We start from the raw sequence: 20,807 nt of genomic DNA, 5'->3' as shown, positions 1-20,807 counted from the left end.
TTGCAAGTTTGTAGGCGATATTTTCATATTTTCAAAAGGGGGAATTCGGTGCTGATCAAAAATATATACACTTTGGGGGGCCTTTGAAGTTTTCTTCTAGGTGCTGCAAACGTTCGGACGTCATCTTTCGGTGATAGAAAAAAAAAGTATTCGTCCACCCAGCGAGACAACGAGAATTAACAACTACTTTAATATCTCTATGTTTTGATTTGAATACGACTTTTTGGTTTATTTTGTATGTGTTTTATTATGTTTAGGTGGACGCAAAGGTAGATTCACAAGCCTAAAAAATCTGCGGTGATAACTATGACATCGAACGCTTAGCTCAAAAGACAAAAGAAGGAAAAGTGCGAAAAGTAATCTCACATTCCGTTATTTCTTTGATATTGCTTGTAATAAAATTAAATTGGTTGCTATGCTACTTTATTGGGAATTTATAGCTTAGGCATTTGCCGCTTATTTACTAAAGTGCTGGCCAGTGTAGGCAGAAATGCAGCTAAGGTTGAACGGGGGAAATTGTTCAAAGTTACACGATTTAAGGATTCGCAAAAGCAAGTAAGCGCAAATCAATTCCTATGTAGGGAGAGAGTACAAGAAAGTTATATTCAGCTGTGGTCGAATCTCTTGCATCAACTATTTTTTTTTTGAAACAGAATGTACAAAGTTTTATTATTGTAGTCTACTAACAACGAGCAACAAAGCCAACTTTTTTGAATTTTAAAAGCAAAGAAGTTTTTAGCTCATGTTACACTGTAAACCTGCCCCATTTTCCATATTAATCTCTGAGCAAGAGATTCCAGTATTTTTGCTAAAAGTGAATCCGATGTCATTCCTACGATTAGGAGAATACAAGAACGTAGACGGACAGACTGTCGGAGAGACAGGTCTAGGTCGCTTCGGAATTCGATACTGATCGGGAGTATATGTACTATTTATAGGATCTCGGAAATCTCTTTTCTTAGACTTGCAAACTTCTTTACAAAATAAACACATACCAAATCCTTCGGTGATGGATATAATAAAAGTTTTGTATTTATAAAGTACCTATATCGTTCGTATATAGCACGTCTCTCGTGCATCTATATAAGGTCTTCCCGCGTACTATAAATTTCCGATGTCTATATAATAATTTCTCAAGTCATTTTTCTAAGAACGTTTAATATATGTAACACCAGTGTTTCCTCCCCTTCGGCTAGTTAGTTTGAAAAAATCTCTTTGTTTTCATGGTTTAGTATTTGTTTATTTCCCATTTTTCAAGAGCATAGAAATAAGTTTCTTTCGATAGTGCGTATTATTATTAGGTTAAAATAACCTAAGCGATGATATTGAAGCGAATCGCGGAAGACAATAAGAAACTATTTATGGGCAAGGTGATCACCTCTTGGGCAAGACGAAAGAGAAAAAAAAGCGATTAGCGATAAATTTGTTCCCATTTCTCTGAATAACAGCATTGTGGACTGGATCAAGAAAAAAAGGAACTGTAAAAATTGAAAGACTTATTAAAATTAAGGATCTTGCCGTTCTTAAGTAAAGAGAATTCCGTTAATTTCTAATGATTGTCTGAAGCGGGTTCACACACAAAACTCTCAAACGTACCGTATTATCATTTTAACATCTTCCTTTCGAAAGAGTAACATCAAAAGGGAGGATCATCGACATCTAATATTTCTAAAAGCCTAAAATTTTTGAAATTACTATAAATTAAAATTTTTCAACTTTTTATGAAGGTACCCCAAGCTTAAACCTGCCTGTATTTTTTCGCTAAGAAAGTTCACATTTCACGAAAACTTCTTACCACCTTAAAATATAGTCCAAAAATGTCACTTGTAACACACCATCCAATTTATGTATGTTAAAGAGGACTCATAAATGTTTCTTACTTTTTCTCGTGCCATATGGCATTTATTTCACTGGGACGATCTGGGTATTCTAAAATCTAAGTCAGTCCTGCTGCCTTTTAAAAAAGGATCACGGCTTGATAAAACAAATCTTATTGACTTAAAAACTTATTTCGGAATCAAACCTGTACTCCAATGAAAATGCAGCGCATTTTGCACCTAAGTTTATAAAGTGTAAGATTTAAGGGACTTAACCTCAATAATAAGTAACCGCATCATAAATTATAGCTTTTAAATCCCTTTTAACGGGAAGAGAGCTCTGATGAGAGGAGAGACCCAATAAAACAAAACTTTTATGTTTACTGATGCGTTCCAAAAATCATATTAAGTTTTAATGAATTGCAATATCAGCTGGAAGTTGATAAACATAATAATCAGATCTTTTGAAAAAATATTGCTTTTCGGATTTCGGAGAACTGGTAGTGATTTTTAAACGGGAACGAATCGCAGTTCAGTTTGAAGTCCGAGTTTTAATTAAGCTTTTATTAGCATACAACGTTTCAGGTGTGGGTATCTCCTGCCCGACGGTTACTCCATTAATCACACCGCAGTTCTGCTTGGCCATTTGGTAATCACCAGAATCAAAAAATTTCTGTCCTTTTTGTAGGCATTTGTGTAAGAATGCAGTAGTATTCTCAGCAGTTCCCGGATATTTCAGCTTCAACGCTTCTTCCTCTAGCTGCTGCAATTTGTACATATTTACCTGCTCTCCTTGAGCATCTTCTGTTAACGTGTTTGGATTAACGTTTGCTCCAGTCGATGTCATTTCTAGGAAAAGTCTACGCAAAGAAAGCACGTGTAGGATTTACACCGGTTTTATAATTTTTATAATAAAACGACGCTTTCTGCACAAGAGTTGCCAAAGGGCAGTATAGCAGGAAAATAAGGCGTAGGTTTTCGTTGCTCGTAGTTTAGTAGATCAGCTGGGAGGTAATCACGTATAACAAATTTAATTCCGACTTGGGACCATTGGGGACCACTCACTTAAGGTCAATCTTTATACTGCGCAAAATCTATTCAGTACCATTATCCATTTGGCAACGAATTTAGTGCAATAGATACAATAGTAGGATTAGCTATTTGCAGGATTTTATCAGAGCTTTAAAATCTCGTATCGTACTGACGGAGAAAAACACATGATATTGGCACGTTGAAGAAGCAGAAAATTAATTTGTCTTACGTGACGATACGACGATACTTCTAATGATGTTAAGCAGATGAAAAGTGCTGACTCGAATAATTCTTATCGAATTTTTTTTTTCTTATCCTATACCAGTAAATGAGATGCAGTACTAGTAACGGAGATATTAAGTTTATGCGGAGGTATGTGACACGCAGAGGGACCTGAGCTAGAAGTTTTTATTATGCCAATCGATTCAGAATATGACTCTGGAGGCTGTAAATCCGGCTGATATCTGTCCATGTATTTTTGTGTTTAAACTACATGTCGTTGAGACACTTTGATGAAATTTGGTGCCACTGACTTGCTTTGACGTAAAGATGAATGCTATTGATTGTGGTTTGCATTCTTTTCTCTCGAAGTTCTAATTGTGAAAACTTTGGACCGGCTGCTGCACTTTTTTGAACCTTCTTTCATATAACCGTTCCCAAGAACCAAGTGAAAAGATATAGTTTTTAATATTTCACGGAGAAAATTGGTTCATAATAGTAAATTGGCATAGAAATGAACCTTACCGAATTTGGACTCTGTAGGACTAGTTTTCGGCTTACATGAAAAGTGTGCTTTCGCATCAAAATAACATGTAGCTTATGGTATATCATTACTAAAACGTGTTAGTGATTGCGTCAGACCGACTGGTGTACGGTATCTAATAGCCAGCCTTAACCGAATATAATCTTCTTACTTAATGTGCATATGATGAAATGGAATTCATTTGAGTCTATTTAAGAAAAAAATCGGCAGAATGAACGAAGTTACAAAAGTAATATACACCTAATAATTAGGCGAGGAAAAATGTGATGGAAGAGATCAAATGTAGTCAAAATCAATTAATTTCATGGTGTAGCGAACTGCTGGCGTATGATAGAACACTAATAATTGCAAATCGTATAAACCTTGATACTTAGCAAGGAAAAGAAATAATGTCTTTTCGTATTTTCAGAGACTGCATATGTTATCTGTGAGCAAGGTTTCAAAAAATCCAAAATCAACCTCTACATGATAATTATAAAAATATTATAACTACATAAGTATATACTAACAGAATTAAATTAAATGTTTTCTTATCAGCAATCCCCTGTTTCTTTAAAATTGCTGCGGTTTAGGTTGTGTGTACATATGTTACTATAATTTTGCAATAATCATTTCATTATCAATCGTTCTCAAATAAGGATGAAGACCTTTTTACTCTTAACTATAATTTGTGCGATTTTTGCATTTGGGTTTGCAGCCGAATCGAGAGGATTTTATAAGGATCCCAGTAAATAGTCTTTCTTTTCTCAGATTGAAAAGCTGAACAAATTTAGATAAATAAATAATATTGATATGTACTTATTTAGGATACCCTGGTAAATGTTATATAAACGAAAATTTGATATTATCAGCTGGAGAGCAACGCCGTCATACCGATTATTGTGCGAGGGTCATATGTGGCGGTGAGGGTTACACTACAATTCAAACGTAAGTAATAGTGCATCTTATTTCTAATTTACTGGTCCGGTGTAATCATTTCACTCTTCTAGATGCGGCGTTCAATCTGCTGAACCTCCTTGTAAATTGGGTGACTATGTAAATCCCGATGGCGATTATCCCGATTGTTGCGAAAGGAATGTTGTATGCTAAAGAAAAATTGAAAGAATATTATTTATTGTTGTTGTTATTTTAAATACTATACGCATTTGTCGTTCAAACATATTTCAATTTTTGCACTTTTCCCTATAATTGTTAGATAGGAGGTTTCTACAAAATTATATAATTTGGAAATTCTTGGAATGTTCTTTGATATGTTTACAATTAAGAGAAGGCTGTGAATTTCGTTTTTACCCAACGTTGAAACTTATGTGATCACTTTACGTACTTTTTGTGTGATTTCTTTCGCATGTATATATAAATATATATATATATATATATATGTACATATATATAAAATACTTCTCAGTTCTATTTCAACGCGTGACATAAATACAAGCGGCAATGAAGCATTTAATTTTTTTGATAATTTTTGTAAGCGTTCAAGGTTTCACTACAATTACTAGAGGTGTTTATAGAGATCCTGGTAAATATAGTTGTGTTTAGAAGTGTGCGGTCGAAACTGAAAAACAGTTTCATGTTTTTATTTTAAAATTAGATCTCGGCATTTATTCTTGTTCGCATTGGTGTTTTAATAAATTAAAACTAGAACGTAAAAAAAGACAAATAGAAAAAATTTTCTTTGCCCGACATAAGATTTCAATAAGACAATAAGCACACGGTAAAGAGTTCGTTATAGAGTGAGCTTGTTTAAAGATGTAATATTTACGTGGCGAACGTAGGCACATACAAAACACTACAATCAAAACTCGGTAACTTTATTGAAATTCAGACAAAAATCAAACACAACGAGATCGCTTTCAGGTTTAGCAAGAAAATTTGGACATAGCCGCGACTTCATTATGCTCGATTACGTTGCTCTCTACATAGTCGAGTTGCATTCTAAGGCCTGCAAAGAGGAGCAGCTTCATTGTGTAGCGCCATACAAATCCATGTCTCTTTGGCCTGCGGCGTCATGACCTTTTTTACTTGATACGGCAATCATGTGTTGATGATTTGTAGCATTTTTAAAAGAACAAGAATACAGCATCTTATTGGTTTGGAAAAATTTGCATACGTTTTTGTAGTTCAGTTACAGAAACAGTTTTTATCTATAATATTGAGGATATAGAAAGCGATCGATCTCCATGGTATTTTCAAGATAAATTCGAAAAATTCGTTTCCCTTATGCAAAAGCGGAAGCTAATTTTCAGCTATGCACCACTACGATGTCAACAAGATAATGCCGATCAGCTAGTGGCTTCAATGAAAAGTTGATTTCTTGAAATTATTTATAGTTAATTTATGAAAGAAGCTTAATTTTTTTTTGTTAATTTCTGAATGATATTTAGAGCACCCCGGAAAATGTGTAATTAATGAGAATCTTATATTATCGGCTGGTGAAGAAGTTTCAAATCCTTATGTACCATGTGGTATCATAAGTTGTTGCAATAACGGTCATGTTATATTTCGTAGGTACGAATTATAAAATTTTTTGTGTCGAAAAACATAGCTATATTAAATTTTTATTTTATTTAAATTAGTTGCAATTGAACCCATAAGAGATTTCATCGCATCCGCATAAAATCCGTTGACGCTAACCTTTAGAGGAGACAGCGCCAAATTATGCCAAGAAGAGTATAAGAAAACTTTATATTTTTTTAGCCACCTAACGTTATCGCGTGCGTAATGAGATCTAGAGCAAATAGTGGCCGTTAGTAGCAAGGAATAAAAAGATTCAATTTTGCAATTATATCGCATTTTTAAATTGTTAAAATTTTTGTTGTTTCATACTAAGGCATGGTAAGGGTAAAATTTCAGTATTTTTTCAGGAGTTTTTGAAATGAATACATTCTTCCATTCCTTTTCATAGAGGACGTGGAATATATCTCCGATGAGGAACATCCCGAACCTTTCTTAATATCTTCCGTTCGTAGGTAGAAACACGACGGTATACCAAATTTCATTAAATTATTTCACAAATTGTGACTTGGGACTTGTAGTATGAACTTAGGGAAACAAAATGGATAGATAAGTTAAGATCGGATCAGAAAGTGGTTGCAAATCGTCCTTCTGAGTGTTGTATAAATCTCTATACACTGTATACAAGGTATAAACGACCAGTTCAACGCAGCCAAGGATACCCTATATTTCATATCTTTGACCTTTTTCAAAAAAAAAGTTCGGGTTCACATGAATTTAGAAATATGTCAGTTTTTGCTAATCGTGGTAGAATTAACGCACAAATTAAGCTGATTTTCGAGTTTAACTTGTGTCGAACAAACAATTTGAGACGAGGAAAGTTCGTCTAGGCAAAGTTTTGAAGTTGAAGTAACCATAATTTCATTTAACGTGCAATACGCAAACAGACAGACATTATATTGCTCTCGATGTCCAACATGATTAACAATATACGATCTCTATGACGTTTGTGGTTGCTGTAGGTAAGTGGATATAAATATAAACTTTTTAATTTATGATAAAATCAGTGGTTTGTTGCTGAGTTACACTGAATGGTCGATGTATATGTATGTTGAATTTTTAGGAGATCCATCTTTATTTTTTCAAGTTGAGATTTTATTTTTTATTTGTTCATAAAGTAAATAGATATAGTAACCCTCGAACAATATTCATAATACCTCGAAGTAAGCATTTTTGATTGCTATCATCGCGACGACCCAGCGATGTTCTCTAACCTGAACGTCTACAGGCATTGCTATTACTAAAACTTTCAATTAAATAAAATTACTAAACAAGAAACTTGAAATGGTAACGTGTTTTAAGGCATTCCTTTATCGAAAGCCTCATAATCGCCCGTTGATGTGACCATTATTAGTAAAATGATCAAGAATGGCGCTTACCTTTGATTAACTTTGACTTCTTGCTTGTTTATTGTATTTTTAGTATACGCCATTGTCATAATCGACATCGTGTATAGTTCAGTATATGTTCAACAAGACTGTTTATCATTTTAGCTTAGCAAGACAAATACTTCAATTAAAAATGCCTTCGGAACTTGACATTCAAAATAAAGTCAATTAAATTCTTTCAAAATTAATTGTGATTTTAGCTCCAAAAAAAAGAAATAAAAAGCTATTAGGAAAGTTATAATCACCTTGCGGCGAATCCCTAACACCTCCTACTTCTGATCAATACGTAAATTTAAATCACTTAGCTCACCTATTTGATAAGCTTCCGAGAAATTTATAGAGAGTTTTTTCTTCGGTTCTTGGTTATCACAAGTGTGTTCTTCGCCAATAAAGATTCAGATTTTGCAAAGAGTTAGTTTTTGTTCATTGTCGGCTGTGGATTGCGAATTTTCTACCTACGGGCATATATGCTAAGTTTCAAGTGTGCGCCAAGAAACGCAGAATAACAGGCAAAGGGATGAATAAGCCCAAATGAAAAAAATATGTAATATGCGAAGTGTTTGACAGGCATATTGCAATGTTACAAACGCGAGGATGAATCGTCTCCATGAACAAACTTCAATAAACACAGCCGAAACTGTATACGAAAGAAGAAGAAGATGAATTTGCTATCACCATTTAAGTCTAATTATATTATATGGTAGCAGCATATAGTGCTGCTCTAAAGAAAGAACAACCGCAAATTGTAAGAGTACAATTCAACGATTACTTTCAACTAATATATGTGTATATCTCAATATATATATATAGAAAAGCCATTAATATATATATATATATATATAGAAAAGCCATTAATAATAAGATAATCGAATAAATGCGTCCAATATTTCTTAAAGGGATTAAAAGAGGCACCAAAATCCTTAAAAATTTAACTAAACGTTAAAGATTTCCCGTATGGTATAGCTTTTTAATATCTGTACGAGACGATTACTGCAAAACACTAATAATAAGCATTATTTATACGTGCAAGACATACCCACATTTGACTATTTTACCTCACGGAGATCATCATTAAATAATTTGGAAGTACTTATGTAATGATTTGGCTTTGAACGTGAAATTAATACCGTTGCAAGCAAAAAACATCGTTCGATATTATGTTAAAGTAGCAGGTATTTGTTGTAGCGATGCTGGTGTTAGCGATCCGCTTAACAAGATTGGCATGCATTTTGTATATAAAACTGTGTATGATAAACACCTTGGCCCAAGAACTTATTAATGTTCATTAGGGAGGATGAAGCATGTAATCGAGTAAAATACTTACACATGCCGCATACGGTTCAGGGGTATATGTAATACTAAATACCAAATAAAAGCAAATCTAGACATATAGGCAAAAAAGAAAAAAAAAACCGTTTAACTGTACTTTTTAATAGTTTAGGTGCGCCTTTTAGTGTACTACTCCTACTCTCCTAGAAATACATTGATAAAGAAATGAAGGTCAGTTTAAGGCATTTGTTAATGACTACTAAGTGGAATTTAAAATACAAGCGTTATAAGAAAAAGTTAAATGAATTATTTCGAAAAAAATGGTTTAATCGATTTCAAAATTTAATAAATATTCATTCATTTATAAAAATATGTGAATTTTAATTGATTCTACAGTGTGTTTTCATAAGGTATTATTATGTTCAAGCTGCAAGTCGTAATTTTTGGAATATTTTGATGAAATTTGGTACTAGGGCTTACTTTGGCCCAAAGACGAATGCTGTTGGAAAAGGCGGCTAAGCAATAGGGTTTCGGCCTTCTAAATTGACGTGAAAACTTTGGACCGGCTGGAACAATTTTCTGAACTCGCTCTCATATAGCTGTTCGGAAATTGAATCTTTATATGATAAAAAGATAGAATTTCCAATATTCTTTTGGTGACAGTTGGCTCATAATTGTGAATTGGACCATGTATATGCCAAAAAAGTCTAAGTGTTAATTTTTTTGTAATGAAAATTGGTTCATTAGAAATTAAATTTGGAAATCATTAGGTGGACCTTATTTGAATCGCTTGGGTCCGTTTCTTAGCCCCACTCCATATAAGCCATTTAATGAATAGTAAGCTTTTCAGAAGAAGGCTTAATTTTTAATATTTTATGATGAAAATTAATTCATAGTAGCGTTTCAGCAAAAAAATTAGCGAAAGGGAATTTGGATCAATTTTTTTGGACTCCAAGATATATAGGCGCAATCACGAAACAAACTCTTTTATGCAGAGAAAATTTAATCTTTCAAAAGCCGGATTTTATTAGAATTATGGCTTCGCATGAAAATAATATCTGCCCTTGAATTGCTTCTTACTACCAAAACGAGTCGTTAATCGCCCTTCGTCCACTATAGTGTTCTTCTTTCTTTTTTTGTATTATTAATGATAGTAAAAGATTTATTTTATAGAGAGCAAATCGATACGAAGAATTTGTTTCTATCAACTGCTTTTCTTTCTTAATCAGTGGATTGAGCATCGGCCAGGCGATTTTTCCATCATACGACCTACTTCTCAAACAGTTTCTGATTCGTGGTGTCATTAATTGATTTGATTATCGATTCATACTGATCTGAATTTATCTTCTCTCTGTATTGTTTACGTACTGTTGAAGTCATTGTCATAATTTAAAAGAAATGAGTTAGAGGCTGTTCAATCTAAAAGAAGTAATGAATGATTTGAGATGACAACGAGTGCGTGAATATTATTTTTTAATAAAACACTGTCAGATGACTGCGATAGCGTGGACCCTGAACGGTTCAATACTTACGTAGCAAAATCAACTATTTGATTTATTCTTAACGCATCTATGATGCGTTATTATTTTTTCCGCGTTATACGTCCGCCTCATGTTTATTTTCCTGCAATGACGTCTATACTTTCTACTTTCGATATATTAGACTTATTTCTTCGCTTTTCAATTATTGACCATCGTGACTAAATTGTTTATGCCTATCGCCATTATCCTAAGAAAGACAAAAAAATAAGAGAACTAAATTTTCGTGCTCTCTAAAAAAATAAAAGTTTTTGTCGCATAGGCGTGTAGACATTGTACAGGCAGTTCCTTTGAAAAGTTCAGGTCACTTCCAAATTTTTTTTGCAAATTTGTAGGCAATATCTTCGCTTTCTCTAATGGGAGAATGTTTACCACAGACACTACACAGTTTCGTAGACAGACAGATGGATAGAAGAACAGACAGATAAGCTTAGGTGTATTTCAAATTTGAAACTGGTCAAGAATTTATACGTTCTACTTTACTTTTTGAAACTTAATTCTGCCTTATAGGGGTTTTGAACCAAAATTATATTATGTGCTATGTATTATAATATGTAAATTTATCTTCTGTAGTTTATGAATAATGAGCAAAAACACCATTTTTTAGTGCTTTGGATATACTGCTGGCCTGTGCCTTGGCCCACTTTCAATACCAACCTGTACGCAAGAACTGTCAAAGTTCTTGCCAAATTTGAAGCAGCTAGTTTCATTTCAGACGGACCGACGGACCAATTTAGAGTTTGATGCTGATCAAGAATATACATACCTGGTGGGATCTCCGAAGATGCCTTCTGGGTGCTTAAAATGTTTGAACAAAATGAATATATCCCTCACCTTTCGGTGATAGGTACAAACAGGTTGGAACAAAATGCTATCTCTATAATGTTTGCGCTTTTTAAACGCCTTTCCATAATTATTCAATTGATTTGTCGTCGCTTTGCCATTTTACCAAAGTCAAAAAATTATTGAATATTTTAAATACTTGAGCGCAAGATTCGGCGACAAAAATTTCCAGTTAGCTAAACAACACAGCTTTCTATCGACTGTGGGATAAGACACGTAGGGAATGTTTCCGATCTATGTTCCGATTTTTGCGAATGCTAAGCGACCATCAATACACGATAAATACTTTGTTTTGGGCACAGCAGAGCTAGACAGCCTTTATCTTTAAGGCTTACGCTGCGACCTGAGTTTCAAACAAGACAAGCGTTTCCAACTCTTTAAATCGTCACGAATTATAGGCCAAAGTTTCAGATTTATGTACAAGTGAATTTCACTGAAAGTTGTAAATGTTAATGCTATGTAAATGTGCATGTTATGTCACGTCTGTTTATATTATTTTGTGAAAACAGTTGCACACAAGGAAGAGAGAGAGTCTGAATCGACTCAAGCATATCCTGTTGTCTGCATATCCGTCTACCCTTCTTCGTAATGTTTACGATCAACATTCTCTTAGTACCGGAACTGTATATATTAGTTTCGCATTTGGCGTAAACACTGTACACAGATTGGTGTTCAAAAAGACCTATAGGGTGGCTGTAGAAGATTCGGCCAAACCTACTTGTTTATAATATATTGTGGAATTTGTAGTGCGAGAAGGCAAAATGCTTGCAGGGATATCTCAGTTAAGAAGAATTTGAAAATTATTCTCCTTACAGACGTTACCAGATGACCGCTTGCTTTAATTGATTAGAGCTGTAAAGCTCCAAATTTTTTTTCTTTTAACTATATGTTTTCACAAAATGATGGGAATGATTTTTTTTTCTTTAAATTATTCTAAAATTTTTCTTCTTTTTGACATTTATAAATTCAAATTCTGTATTAACATCTTCTCCACTCTAAAAAATTTTTCTATAATAAGTTAATATCAAAAAAAAAAAACTGAATCGAAAAAAAAAAAATTGAAAATTTTCGATTTTTGAAAATATTTTTTCTAAAAAAAATTTTAAAGAAATTCAAACACTTCCACGAATTTTTTTCACATATTTTTTTTTTTTTTTGTCTATGCCATGGATTTAAACACGACACGCTTGAGAACGCATAGTCTAGATGATGAGGATACTATCAGCGGAAACTCTCGCACTTCGTATGGGGGTTTTCCCAATTCCGTTTTCAATTCGGATTCGGAATGCGGAGCCGCACCCATCTCCGTACGCGATATGATTAAGCGTTACAATTCGGCATTCAAAAACGATACTAACGCGAAGGCGAATTACAGCTTGAAACATGCGAGAGCAAATAATTTAGTAAGACATCAATCACAACACTTGCTGCCAGCTTCGAAAGACTCATGTTGTTGTCTCAATAATTTTGCTTCGCAAATGGCGGTGGGTCATGAGGACGATAATACCGCTGCATATAAAAATTGCTGTAAAAATTGTTCTGCTTGTACCTGTTGTCAAAATAAATGGCGTAAACAATTGACAGGCAGCAAAATGTCAACGCGAAGCGATAGCGTGAATAGTACCGTCTCTAGTGGTATGCTTTGCAAAGATTTGGCATTGAAGTGTGCAAGCATAAAAAACGGTAACAAAAATGAGAAAGCTAATGTAACTGCGACAAATACTAGGAGTCGATTGCATTCAACGGACAGCGCTGATGAAGTCAATTGTCATACGATCGAGTCATTTTATCAAAGTAAAACCACAATTGCCAAAACAGCTAATGGTAAATGTTAATGATGTTTATCTTATAGTTAATAAGATTGTAAATGATTTTCTTTTGTTTGCCTTTTCTAGGTGTACGCATAATTATTGATATATATTTTGATCAGGAACAATGTGTCAATGCCACCGATGTTATTGGCAGTCGAGTAGAAACTGATATACCGCATAGTCGTATATTAAGCGAATTTCAGCAACAAAGCTTGTCGGCTAGTCAGTCATTACAAAAAGATAATCGTTAATGTATTCCAGTAAACTAACTGTAAATCAAAAGGCGTATTCAAATCTTGCTTTTTGACATGGTTATGGTTCAATTTTTAATTGAATTTTTTAAATGTTTTATACAAGGTTATTATAACTATTTTTTTAGAACTTCGATATATATTTTTGCTAAATTTTCGATATATTGAATCGTTTTTTTTTTTTTTTTTTTTTTTGATAATATATGTATATATAAAAAAAACAAAATTAATAAAAAAAAATCGTAAAATTCTAATTAAAGTTATTTCCTATTAACGTATTACTAGGCAACATTACAAGCGTATGTTTATCTATACCTTATGATAAATCTATATAAATGTTCGTTGCTGTTAGAGCACGTTTTCATACTTTGCTGTCCACTATCAAAGGGCAAAGTTATACTTGTTTTCTCAGCCTATTTGCAAAGACTAAAGTTGGGAAAGCGCACACTTGCTTGATTATTCGCTATCTAAAAAAATATCAGAAAAATGAAGGTAAAAGTTGGCTTGGTTGCCGGCCTTTACTTTGGAAGCGTAATTCATTCAACAAACACTTGATTCGGCCACGTCATAAGCAACATCATCGCAAAATTCATCGCGAGGAAGATTTAGACGAAAATGACAAGAAAAAAGGCTATTCAAAGAGAGATTAAAAAAAAAAAAACCAGTGAAAATCGTGCAATCAACTTGAAGCTGAATCGAAAAAATTGTTCTCGTGTACAACCCTAGAAGTTTAGATATATAATATACAGATTACAATCTGGACGTATATGCCTGATATGAATTTCAATTTGTAACAGACTAAAATTTTATAATAAACATTTATTAAGAACGCACTTGCCTTGCGTGGAGCACGGCGAGGTACATGTTGACCTCTTCCGCCCAATGAAAATCGCTTAGAATTAACTGATTTACCGGCGCTCGACAAAAGAAGGCATATGTTAGGAATGTCTCTCGTGTTCAAACTGATAAAGGGAGACTTTAATTCCCTACCTTTGATTAATCAAATATCTTTAAACGGTCTATCAAGCTTTCGTAGGCACTTGAGCGACTTTTATGTGCACGTTTTATTTTCTAGTGCGGTAACGTTCTTTAAAAAAAAAATTTTTACACATGAACTAAGTTATTGGTCGTATACCTATATACATATATTTATGTACAGGTATATGGCTGATTGCATATATTATTGATAGCAATATTGATAGGGAAAGGATCTGCGATTTTGGCACAATGTCTGTCAGTTTACTTATGTATCAACTATGTAACTATGTATTAAATATGTATATTTAACTATGTAACTTATTACATTTTTATTTTATTAATCTTTTTTTTTTGCTTAATTTTTTGAACTTACATGCATTGAATTGTATTTTAATCTAAGCATACTGCTTGTATAGGTTAACTGATGATATTTAAGTAAATAAATAAATAAGTGTCTCTGGTGCATAAAAAGAGCATATTTCGGCCAATTGACATTGACACGGTCAATAATACTTGAGAAGTCTTGTTATGTATACTCTCGATTCCTGTTCCTTACCTAACGAGACTTTTCAAGTCTGATTGACCGTGCCAATGTGAATTGGGCAAAATATTTGCTATTTCTAGATGTACTATAACTTATAACTATAAATTTTTACCAAAACTCGTCAATTCTAAAATTGCGATTTAAATTTAATTGTAACTGGGTGGAGAAAATGCTAATGTGCATCGGAATAAACGGGAAATAAATTGAAAGTAAGGTGGAATTAAAAGTTTATCGTTAATTGTAGACCTTACAAGCGATAAACAATAGGGATAATTTTTGCACAAAACATGAATGATTTGGCGAACTTATCAGTACCAGTTTTTCTAGAAATATATATGTCGAATCAAAAGTTATGGACGAAAATTTGAATATATTTGAAAACATTGCCTGTGTTTGTCCGGCTTGTATTAACTTTCTTTGCATTGTGGGCGTGTATGTGAATAGATCACGTCCATTTTTTAACCGAACCAAAGTAAGTGCCAAATTGTAGTTTGCTATCTTTATTTTTGCGACTGTGTATGTCACGATTCGCAAAACTTACGGGTTTTGGTAAAAATAGATATATAGAAAACTTTGGAAAATTTAGTGTTTAAGGTTGTGTGGTAACGTTGATCTACGTGACTCTCCTAACGTTCAAAATTACTAAGGTCGTTTAGCGAGAACATTTAAGCCATCCTTATCGGCTAACTTCAATTAAACTCAATAAAAAAAAAAAATTGAATAATTGTTGAAAGAACGGTACACGTTTCAATAGAGTTTACGATTTTAACCAGATTTTCTAAGTACATTTTATGAAACTCAAATCTGAAAATTGACAACCATGTTGCGCGTTGATAAACAGATCTGAGCAGCGAAAGAAATCTTACGGTGATCGTAGGAAGATGTTAAGTAGCCGCCTTAAGTATTGTATTATGAAAAACAAATTTTTTTCAGGTGCATGCTTAATAGACAAGAAGAACAACCGAAAATTCACTGGGATGTGTGAAAAAGGACCAATGTGAACGCAGAGTTCTTTGTTTGGGGCTTAGTAAAGTTCAGGTTCGGTTTGGAATATAATATTATTATTTATTTGTTTTAGGGATTATTTGATTAACGGTTTTTTTTTTTTTTTAATTTAACGTGTCATACGTCCGCCACGTTTTTTTATAGTTTTTATTCAAATACGCATACAACTTGTCCGCCACGTAGGATAGAACAGAAGAGGATGAAGCAAATCCGATATGTAAGATGTAATGCGCTATATGAATATAAAATGTTATATGAAGAAATTGATAGGTGTGAGAGCAAAAAAGTGTAAATTGACTGCAAACTTTTATATGTCTAGATGACACGATTTAAAAGAAGAATGTAAAATGTCAAGAATGCTGTGGTCACAAAGACCACATATAATCAATTTGTAATACCTGGAACCCATCAGCAGACGCCTGTAATGTATGTATATTTTTGATCAATCTAAATCTATGTACAACTGGAACAAACTTGTCTATCAGTCCCGTCCAGCTAAGATTCGTGGAAATGGATAGCAAAATCTGCTTTCGTCTTGCAACGGTGAGACAAACAGTATCCCATTCCACTGAAAACATGTGTTTTTAGTCTATTCGAAGAATTGCAAAGAAAGCCAGAGACTAAGAGTTATGTTTGACGAGTGCTGTTTTCTTTTTCCTGTTAACTTGCACAATGCTTGACAAATACGAAAGGATTACGGTGGCCCTGCGTGCCGTAACAATACGTGGAAAATAGAAGAAAACAATAAAGAACTTCTTATAGTGTGTACATGGCTTCTTCCATTGTGAAGAAATACTAAAAGGACGCGATTTAAGAGCAAAAGCGATTCTAAAACGCGCACTCATGCTTTAAAGAAATAAAGAATCTTTTTGTTTGAATCATGCAAATACATTTATGCATATCCGTCTATAGGTGCTGATATCCGTGATATTTCTCGCTTTCACATCAAGTAGTAACGTATATAAAACTTTCGGTTTAACCTGAACATATATTTTTTGTGAATTTAACAAGTTTATGCAAATTATATTTGATTATATATAATTTTAGTTTTTTGTGTTTGTTGATTGCCCAGTTTTCTATGGCACGATTTTATTTTTTGTATTCATCCAGTGACTTCATAATAAAGCCGCATAACATTCTCATCTCTATGCAAACTCTTATTTAATATAAAACAAATAATTTTTTTCTTTTTTATTTTATATGGTATCGACTGTGCAGCGAAGGGTTAATCACTAATTGACCCTTAGGGAAATTTTTTGTTTTAAAATAGCTTAGTGTTAATAAAATGTAATGAATAAATGCTACAATGGCCAAAGATAATATTTGCATAGTATGGAAGACATGTATTTAATGAGGTTTCTCGATTAACTAAGAATAAAGTGGTTCATTTCTGGTGATTTAATTGGAGATCTTTTATCGGCTCATTAAAATTTTATCAACAATTTGAAAAGGTTCTTACATTATTGATAGAAGAAGAAATTGTGAGTTGTCGGCGGTAATTTTCAAACGTTGAGTACATCTACTCTAACCAGTTTAATAGGGAGTTTTAGGGAACCTTCTAACAGATCATTGTAATGGTTTCGGGCCCCGATGAAATAAGACCAACTTTTTGTAGTTTGCACGTATAAGTTGTACTTGTAAACACATGCCTACACATGCATAAGTAATTAAAGTTGCGTATGCAAATTCTTCTAACAACCAATACGCGCACAACAGTTCTTAAAACGTTAAATTGCATTCCTTCTGGAAATGATGATAAGTTTTGCATGGGGTAGGAACTTGAAAAACGCATTAACATACAGGAAATGCATTGCTTTAGACATAATTGAGAGCCAGAGAGAGAGAGAGGTGCTTGAAGGTTTTGACGTAAGCTTTCATTGATAAACTACATGTGTTCATTGTGTTCCATGAGTTTTTTTATCATTAACGGGGCATAGAATATGTAAAAAATATTTTGTTTCCACGATTTTGGGAACATTCCAACTATCGGACAACAAAACGCTATGTGGTCGTTCGTTGGATTTGAGTTTAAGTCTTGGCATCTTTTTGTCACTGTCTAATACAGTTTCCCATTCGCTAATTGAACTGTACTTGCACTCAGTTACCATTTATTCAAATTCTTTTTGAAACTGTCGCTAAGTAAAATCAGACTTACATGCACTAATGCTAAGATAGGGTCTTTCTAAAAGCTCATGTATATTGCAATATTTCTAGAAGCTCATTTTCTGGCGTATCGTTCAACCTCCGTAATATATGCAAGTGAATAAGATGCAAAAATCCACAATTCCTGACTAAGACCGATAAGAATTTATTGACATTCACACATTTGTGTTGTTAAGATCTTTGCATCCTTGCGAATAATTTACGAAAATGTGTGCGAGTATTCATATCAAATATTAAGAATGTTTTGTAGCTAAGCAGTCCCGATATTTAAAGTTCTCAAAAGTTTGCCATAATTCTTTAACCGCACATTTCACTTTTTCTAGGAGAGTAATAGTCAACGCGAACAAACTAATAACGCTTTAGAAACCGTTAAAAAAGGTATGGAAGTCTTCCGAAGAGTAGAATTTGGGTCGCCTTTAACATTCGAACCTTTCTGTATTCTTTTAAAGCTAATACTGAAACACTACTTTATGCGACGTAATATCAACATTGAAATCAAGTTAGGAAATCATGTTTGATTATATCGCCCGTACTTCGCCTTTATTGAAATGAGTCAGAAAGAAAAAAAATTAAATTTCACTACTCTATAATAGTGGACGGGTGCCGCAAATTTTTTATACCTTTATTGAAGCTCCGTACAATCGTCCATACATATGCTTATGCTGTGGGCGTGTTATTTGGCCGATTGAGCCCAGTCTCAATTAAAACCGATATGTGTGACCAGGAGAATGCTTGCCACGCTCTTTCACATATATCCAGACGTACGGGCGGACTTATATCCATACCTTTTTAAAACTTTCGCCCAGATTTTGTTGCAGACGTTTTGACAAAACAAATATACCGTCAATTTGTCAGTGGAGGGTATAAAAGCTACGATTTTCATCGCGAAATCATTCATGTAGATTAATATCACATTCTTTTAGGTTGCTTCTATATTGCTTATGCAATTTTATTTGATTTTATAATAATCTTCCAAAATCATGATTTTACCGGTTAACTATTAACGTTATAACCAAACTAATCTTACAATCTTATTTAATGTGATTATTATAGCAGGCACACATATGCAGGCAAATGCTTGTCGTATCGACTTAATATCTATCTGCACATATATAAATTAATTTTTTTGTTTTTGTAATTACACCACAACATTTTTGTAATCCTTATGTTTCAGATGATTTTAAAGTTATTGCTACTGGAATATTTTTTAAAAGAAAATTTCAGTATTCAGTGTTTTAGTGTTTTGGCAGATGATGTCATAGTTTATGACTACATTTAGTCAGTTAACGAAGGAATATCCAGATGAATTGTGCAGGGAGTAGGAGAGAAGACTAGCAATTGAATTTATTTTTGCATCTTTAGTGGAGACAATAAACTGTTGCCAAATTTTAGTGAATGTTCATATTTTCAATTGTTCAAAATAGTTTCATTTAACTGCATGGTACAAAGAGACATTTGCCAATTACTTCATGGTAGTAAAACTTCACTGCTGACGATTACTTCCCTTCGTTATGTATACTTCACGGTACTTAAATTGTTTATTTATTTATTTGTTTTTTTTTTTTTTTCTTTTCGGAGAAAAGCAAAACTATTTGATTTCATATTTGCCTTACATAGACGAAATAGGAATTCACTCCAATTTCATAAAGAGTCAGTAAACCAATTTAATGCGCCACTGCATAAGGCCTGTTAACCAACCGTTTAGTTAGGCGGCAAACACATTTTTTTTTCTTCAAAAGAAAACCGCAGTGTATTTTGCGTAACTTTATGATTACTACTGTAGGTGTTTGATATAATATGTTTGTAAGGAGTACATATTTCCTGAAAAAGCATTGTTTTTTAACCGAAGACCGCTATGAAGTTTTGAGTTAAACTGTAAACAACGCATAAGTTGTAAATAAACACATTTATGAAAAGTGTTCAGTTTTGTATATTAATTTTAGTAAGATCCAAAAAATAATTTGGTGCACGTTGCATCTATAGCAATAACCAAACGAAACCATATCGTAAAAATATACCGACAACAATATGTTGTACTTATCAACAGAATATTTGTGAAATTATGTGCAAAAGAAACCCAACTGAAATTGTAAAAATCAATTTTAAGCGAAAGAAAAGCGCTTTTAAATGAGAAGACATAATAAAGTTATGTTCAATTTCAGACGTAGCTTGAATATCCACCATTTCATGTGAAGACATAAAACTCTCATTAACTGAGATTATTTTCGCTTTTATACTCGTCACGAAAATTTGCCGGATATATATATATTATTTATATTCTTGGTCAGTATGAAATTGGGAATCGATTTGAGCATGTCTTTGGCATACACCGACAATGGCTAACCATAGTAAAAAATAATTACTTGTTAATTTTCAGATGATTTCAGTTACCATTTACATATATGTTCTCAATATAAATTGTTTCTCCCAATTTATTAAAAGCGGAAACGCATTCGAAATATCTATACAGTTAGATCGCGTTTGAGCCGCTGTACAAATCGTTAAGATAATTCCCCCTCCAGCTACTCTCGATTAGCGTAAATCCGGTATCTTCTGTTTCGATCAATGTTTGGTCTATTTGCAAGGCTATAGGTCAACATCTTTTTAAGTGTAAAAAATTATGTTATTTCATTGCAAAAAGATTTTAAGTACCAGTCAGAGGAATTATATCTCTCTTAGACAAACGTTGTCATTATAATTTTACAACATGAAAAGCTGCTGTTTTCTATTGGTTAACTTTTGTTGTGGTACGGTGGTGACCACGTGACATTTACTGGTTATGTGCATAATGCAACTGAAATCCTAAAAGGTCGTTTCCGGTTTTCATCTTATTGAAGCGATTAACAATGTGATTATTTCAGGTTCATCTTTATTGGAAGCTAAAGTTT

General features: G+C 33.3%; 3 protein-coding genes across 3 annotated transcripts; 2 read left to right on the top strand and 1 right to left on the bottom strand.

Annotated features, from left to right (window-relative positions):
* Nucleotides 1-2,349: 2,349 nt before the first annotated feature.
* Nucleotides 2,350-2,988, bottom strand: LOC119641442 (alpha-endosulfine-like). Its single transcript, XM_038040132.1, has one exon. The coding sequence runs from the start codon at nucleotides 2,662-2,664 to the stop codon at nucleotides 2,350-2,352; it is 315 nt and encodes a 104-aa protein (XP_037896060.1). The 5' UTR covers nucleotides 2,665-2,988.
* A 1,211-nt stretch (nucleotides 2,989-4,199) lies between these two features.
* LOC119641515 lies at nucleotides 4,200-4,845 on the top strand. The gene is made up of 3 exons (XM_038040243.1): nucleotides 4,200-4,339; nucleotides 4,419-4,539; nucleotides 4,602-4,845. The coding sequence occupies exons 1-3, from the start codon at nucleotides 4,252-4,254 to the stop codon at nucleotides 4,699-4,701; spliced, it is 309 nt and encodes a 102-aa protein (XP_037896171.1). The 5' UTR covers nucleotides 4,200-4,251; the 3' UTR covers nucleotides 4,702-4,845.
* Nucleotides 4,846-12,327: 7,482 nt separating this feature from the next.
* On the top strand, nucleotides 12,328-13,229 carry LOC119641441. The gene is made up of 2 exons (XM_038040130.1): nucleotides 12,328-12,991; nucleotides 13,063-13,229. The coding sequence occupies exons 1-2, from the start codon at nucleotides 12,334-12,336 to the stop codon at nucleotides 13,227-13,229; spliced, it is 825 nt and encodes a 274-aa protein (XP_037896058.1). The 5' UTR covers nucleotides 12,328-12,333.
* Nucleotides 13,230-20,807: the final 7,578 nt, after the last annotated feature.

The sequence above is a fragment of the Glossina fuscipes genome, unplaced genomic scaffold (genome assembly GCF_014805625.2).
Source record: "Glossina fuscipes isolate IAEA_lab_2018 unplaced genomic scaffold, Yale_Gfus_2 150, whole genome shotgun sequence".
In the NCBI taxonomy this organism is placed as follows: Eukaryota; Metazoa; Arthropoda; class Insecta; order Diptera; family Glossinidae; genus Glossina; species Glossina fuscipes.
Note: the sequence above shows the minus strand (reverse complement) of the source record. Positions and strands in the feature narration are given on the sequence as shown.

Bases quoted from the DNA above. Each gene is read 5' to 3' on its own strand.
- LOC119641442 (XM_038040132.1), bottom strand. From the start codon at position 2,664: ATGACATCGACTGGAGCAAACGTTAATCCAAACACGTTAACAGAAGAT.
- LOC119641515 (XM_038040243.1), top strand. From the start codon at position 4,252: ATGAAGACCTTTTTACTCTTAACTATAATTTGTGCGATTTTTGCATTT. The intron at 4,340-4,418 runs GTAAATAGTCTT...GTACTTATTTAG, and splicing joins AGGATTTTATAAGGATCCCA to GATACCCTGGTAAATGTTAT. The intron at 4,540-4,601 runs GTAAGTAATAGT...TCACTCTTCTAG, and splicing joins GGTTACACTACAATTCAAAC to ATGCGGCGTTCAATCTGCTG.
- LOC119641441 (XM_038040130.1), top strand. From the start codon at position 12,334: ATGGATTTAAACACGACACGCTTGAGAACGCATAGTCTAGATGATGAG. The intron at 12,992-13,062 runs GTAAATGTTAAT...TGCCTTTTCTAG, and splicing joins AATTGCCAAAACAGCTAATG to GTGTACGCATAATTATTGAT.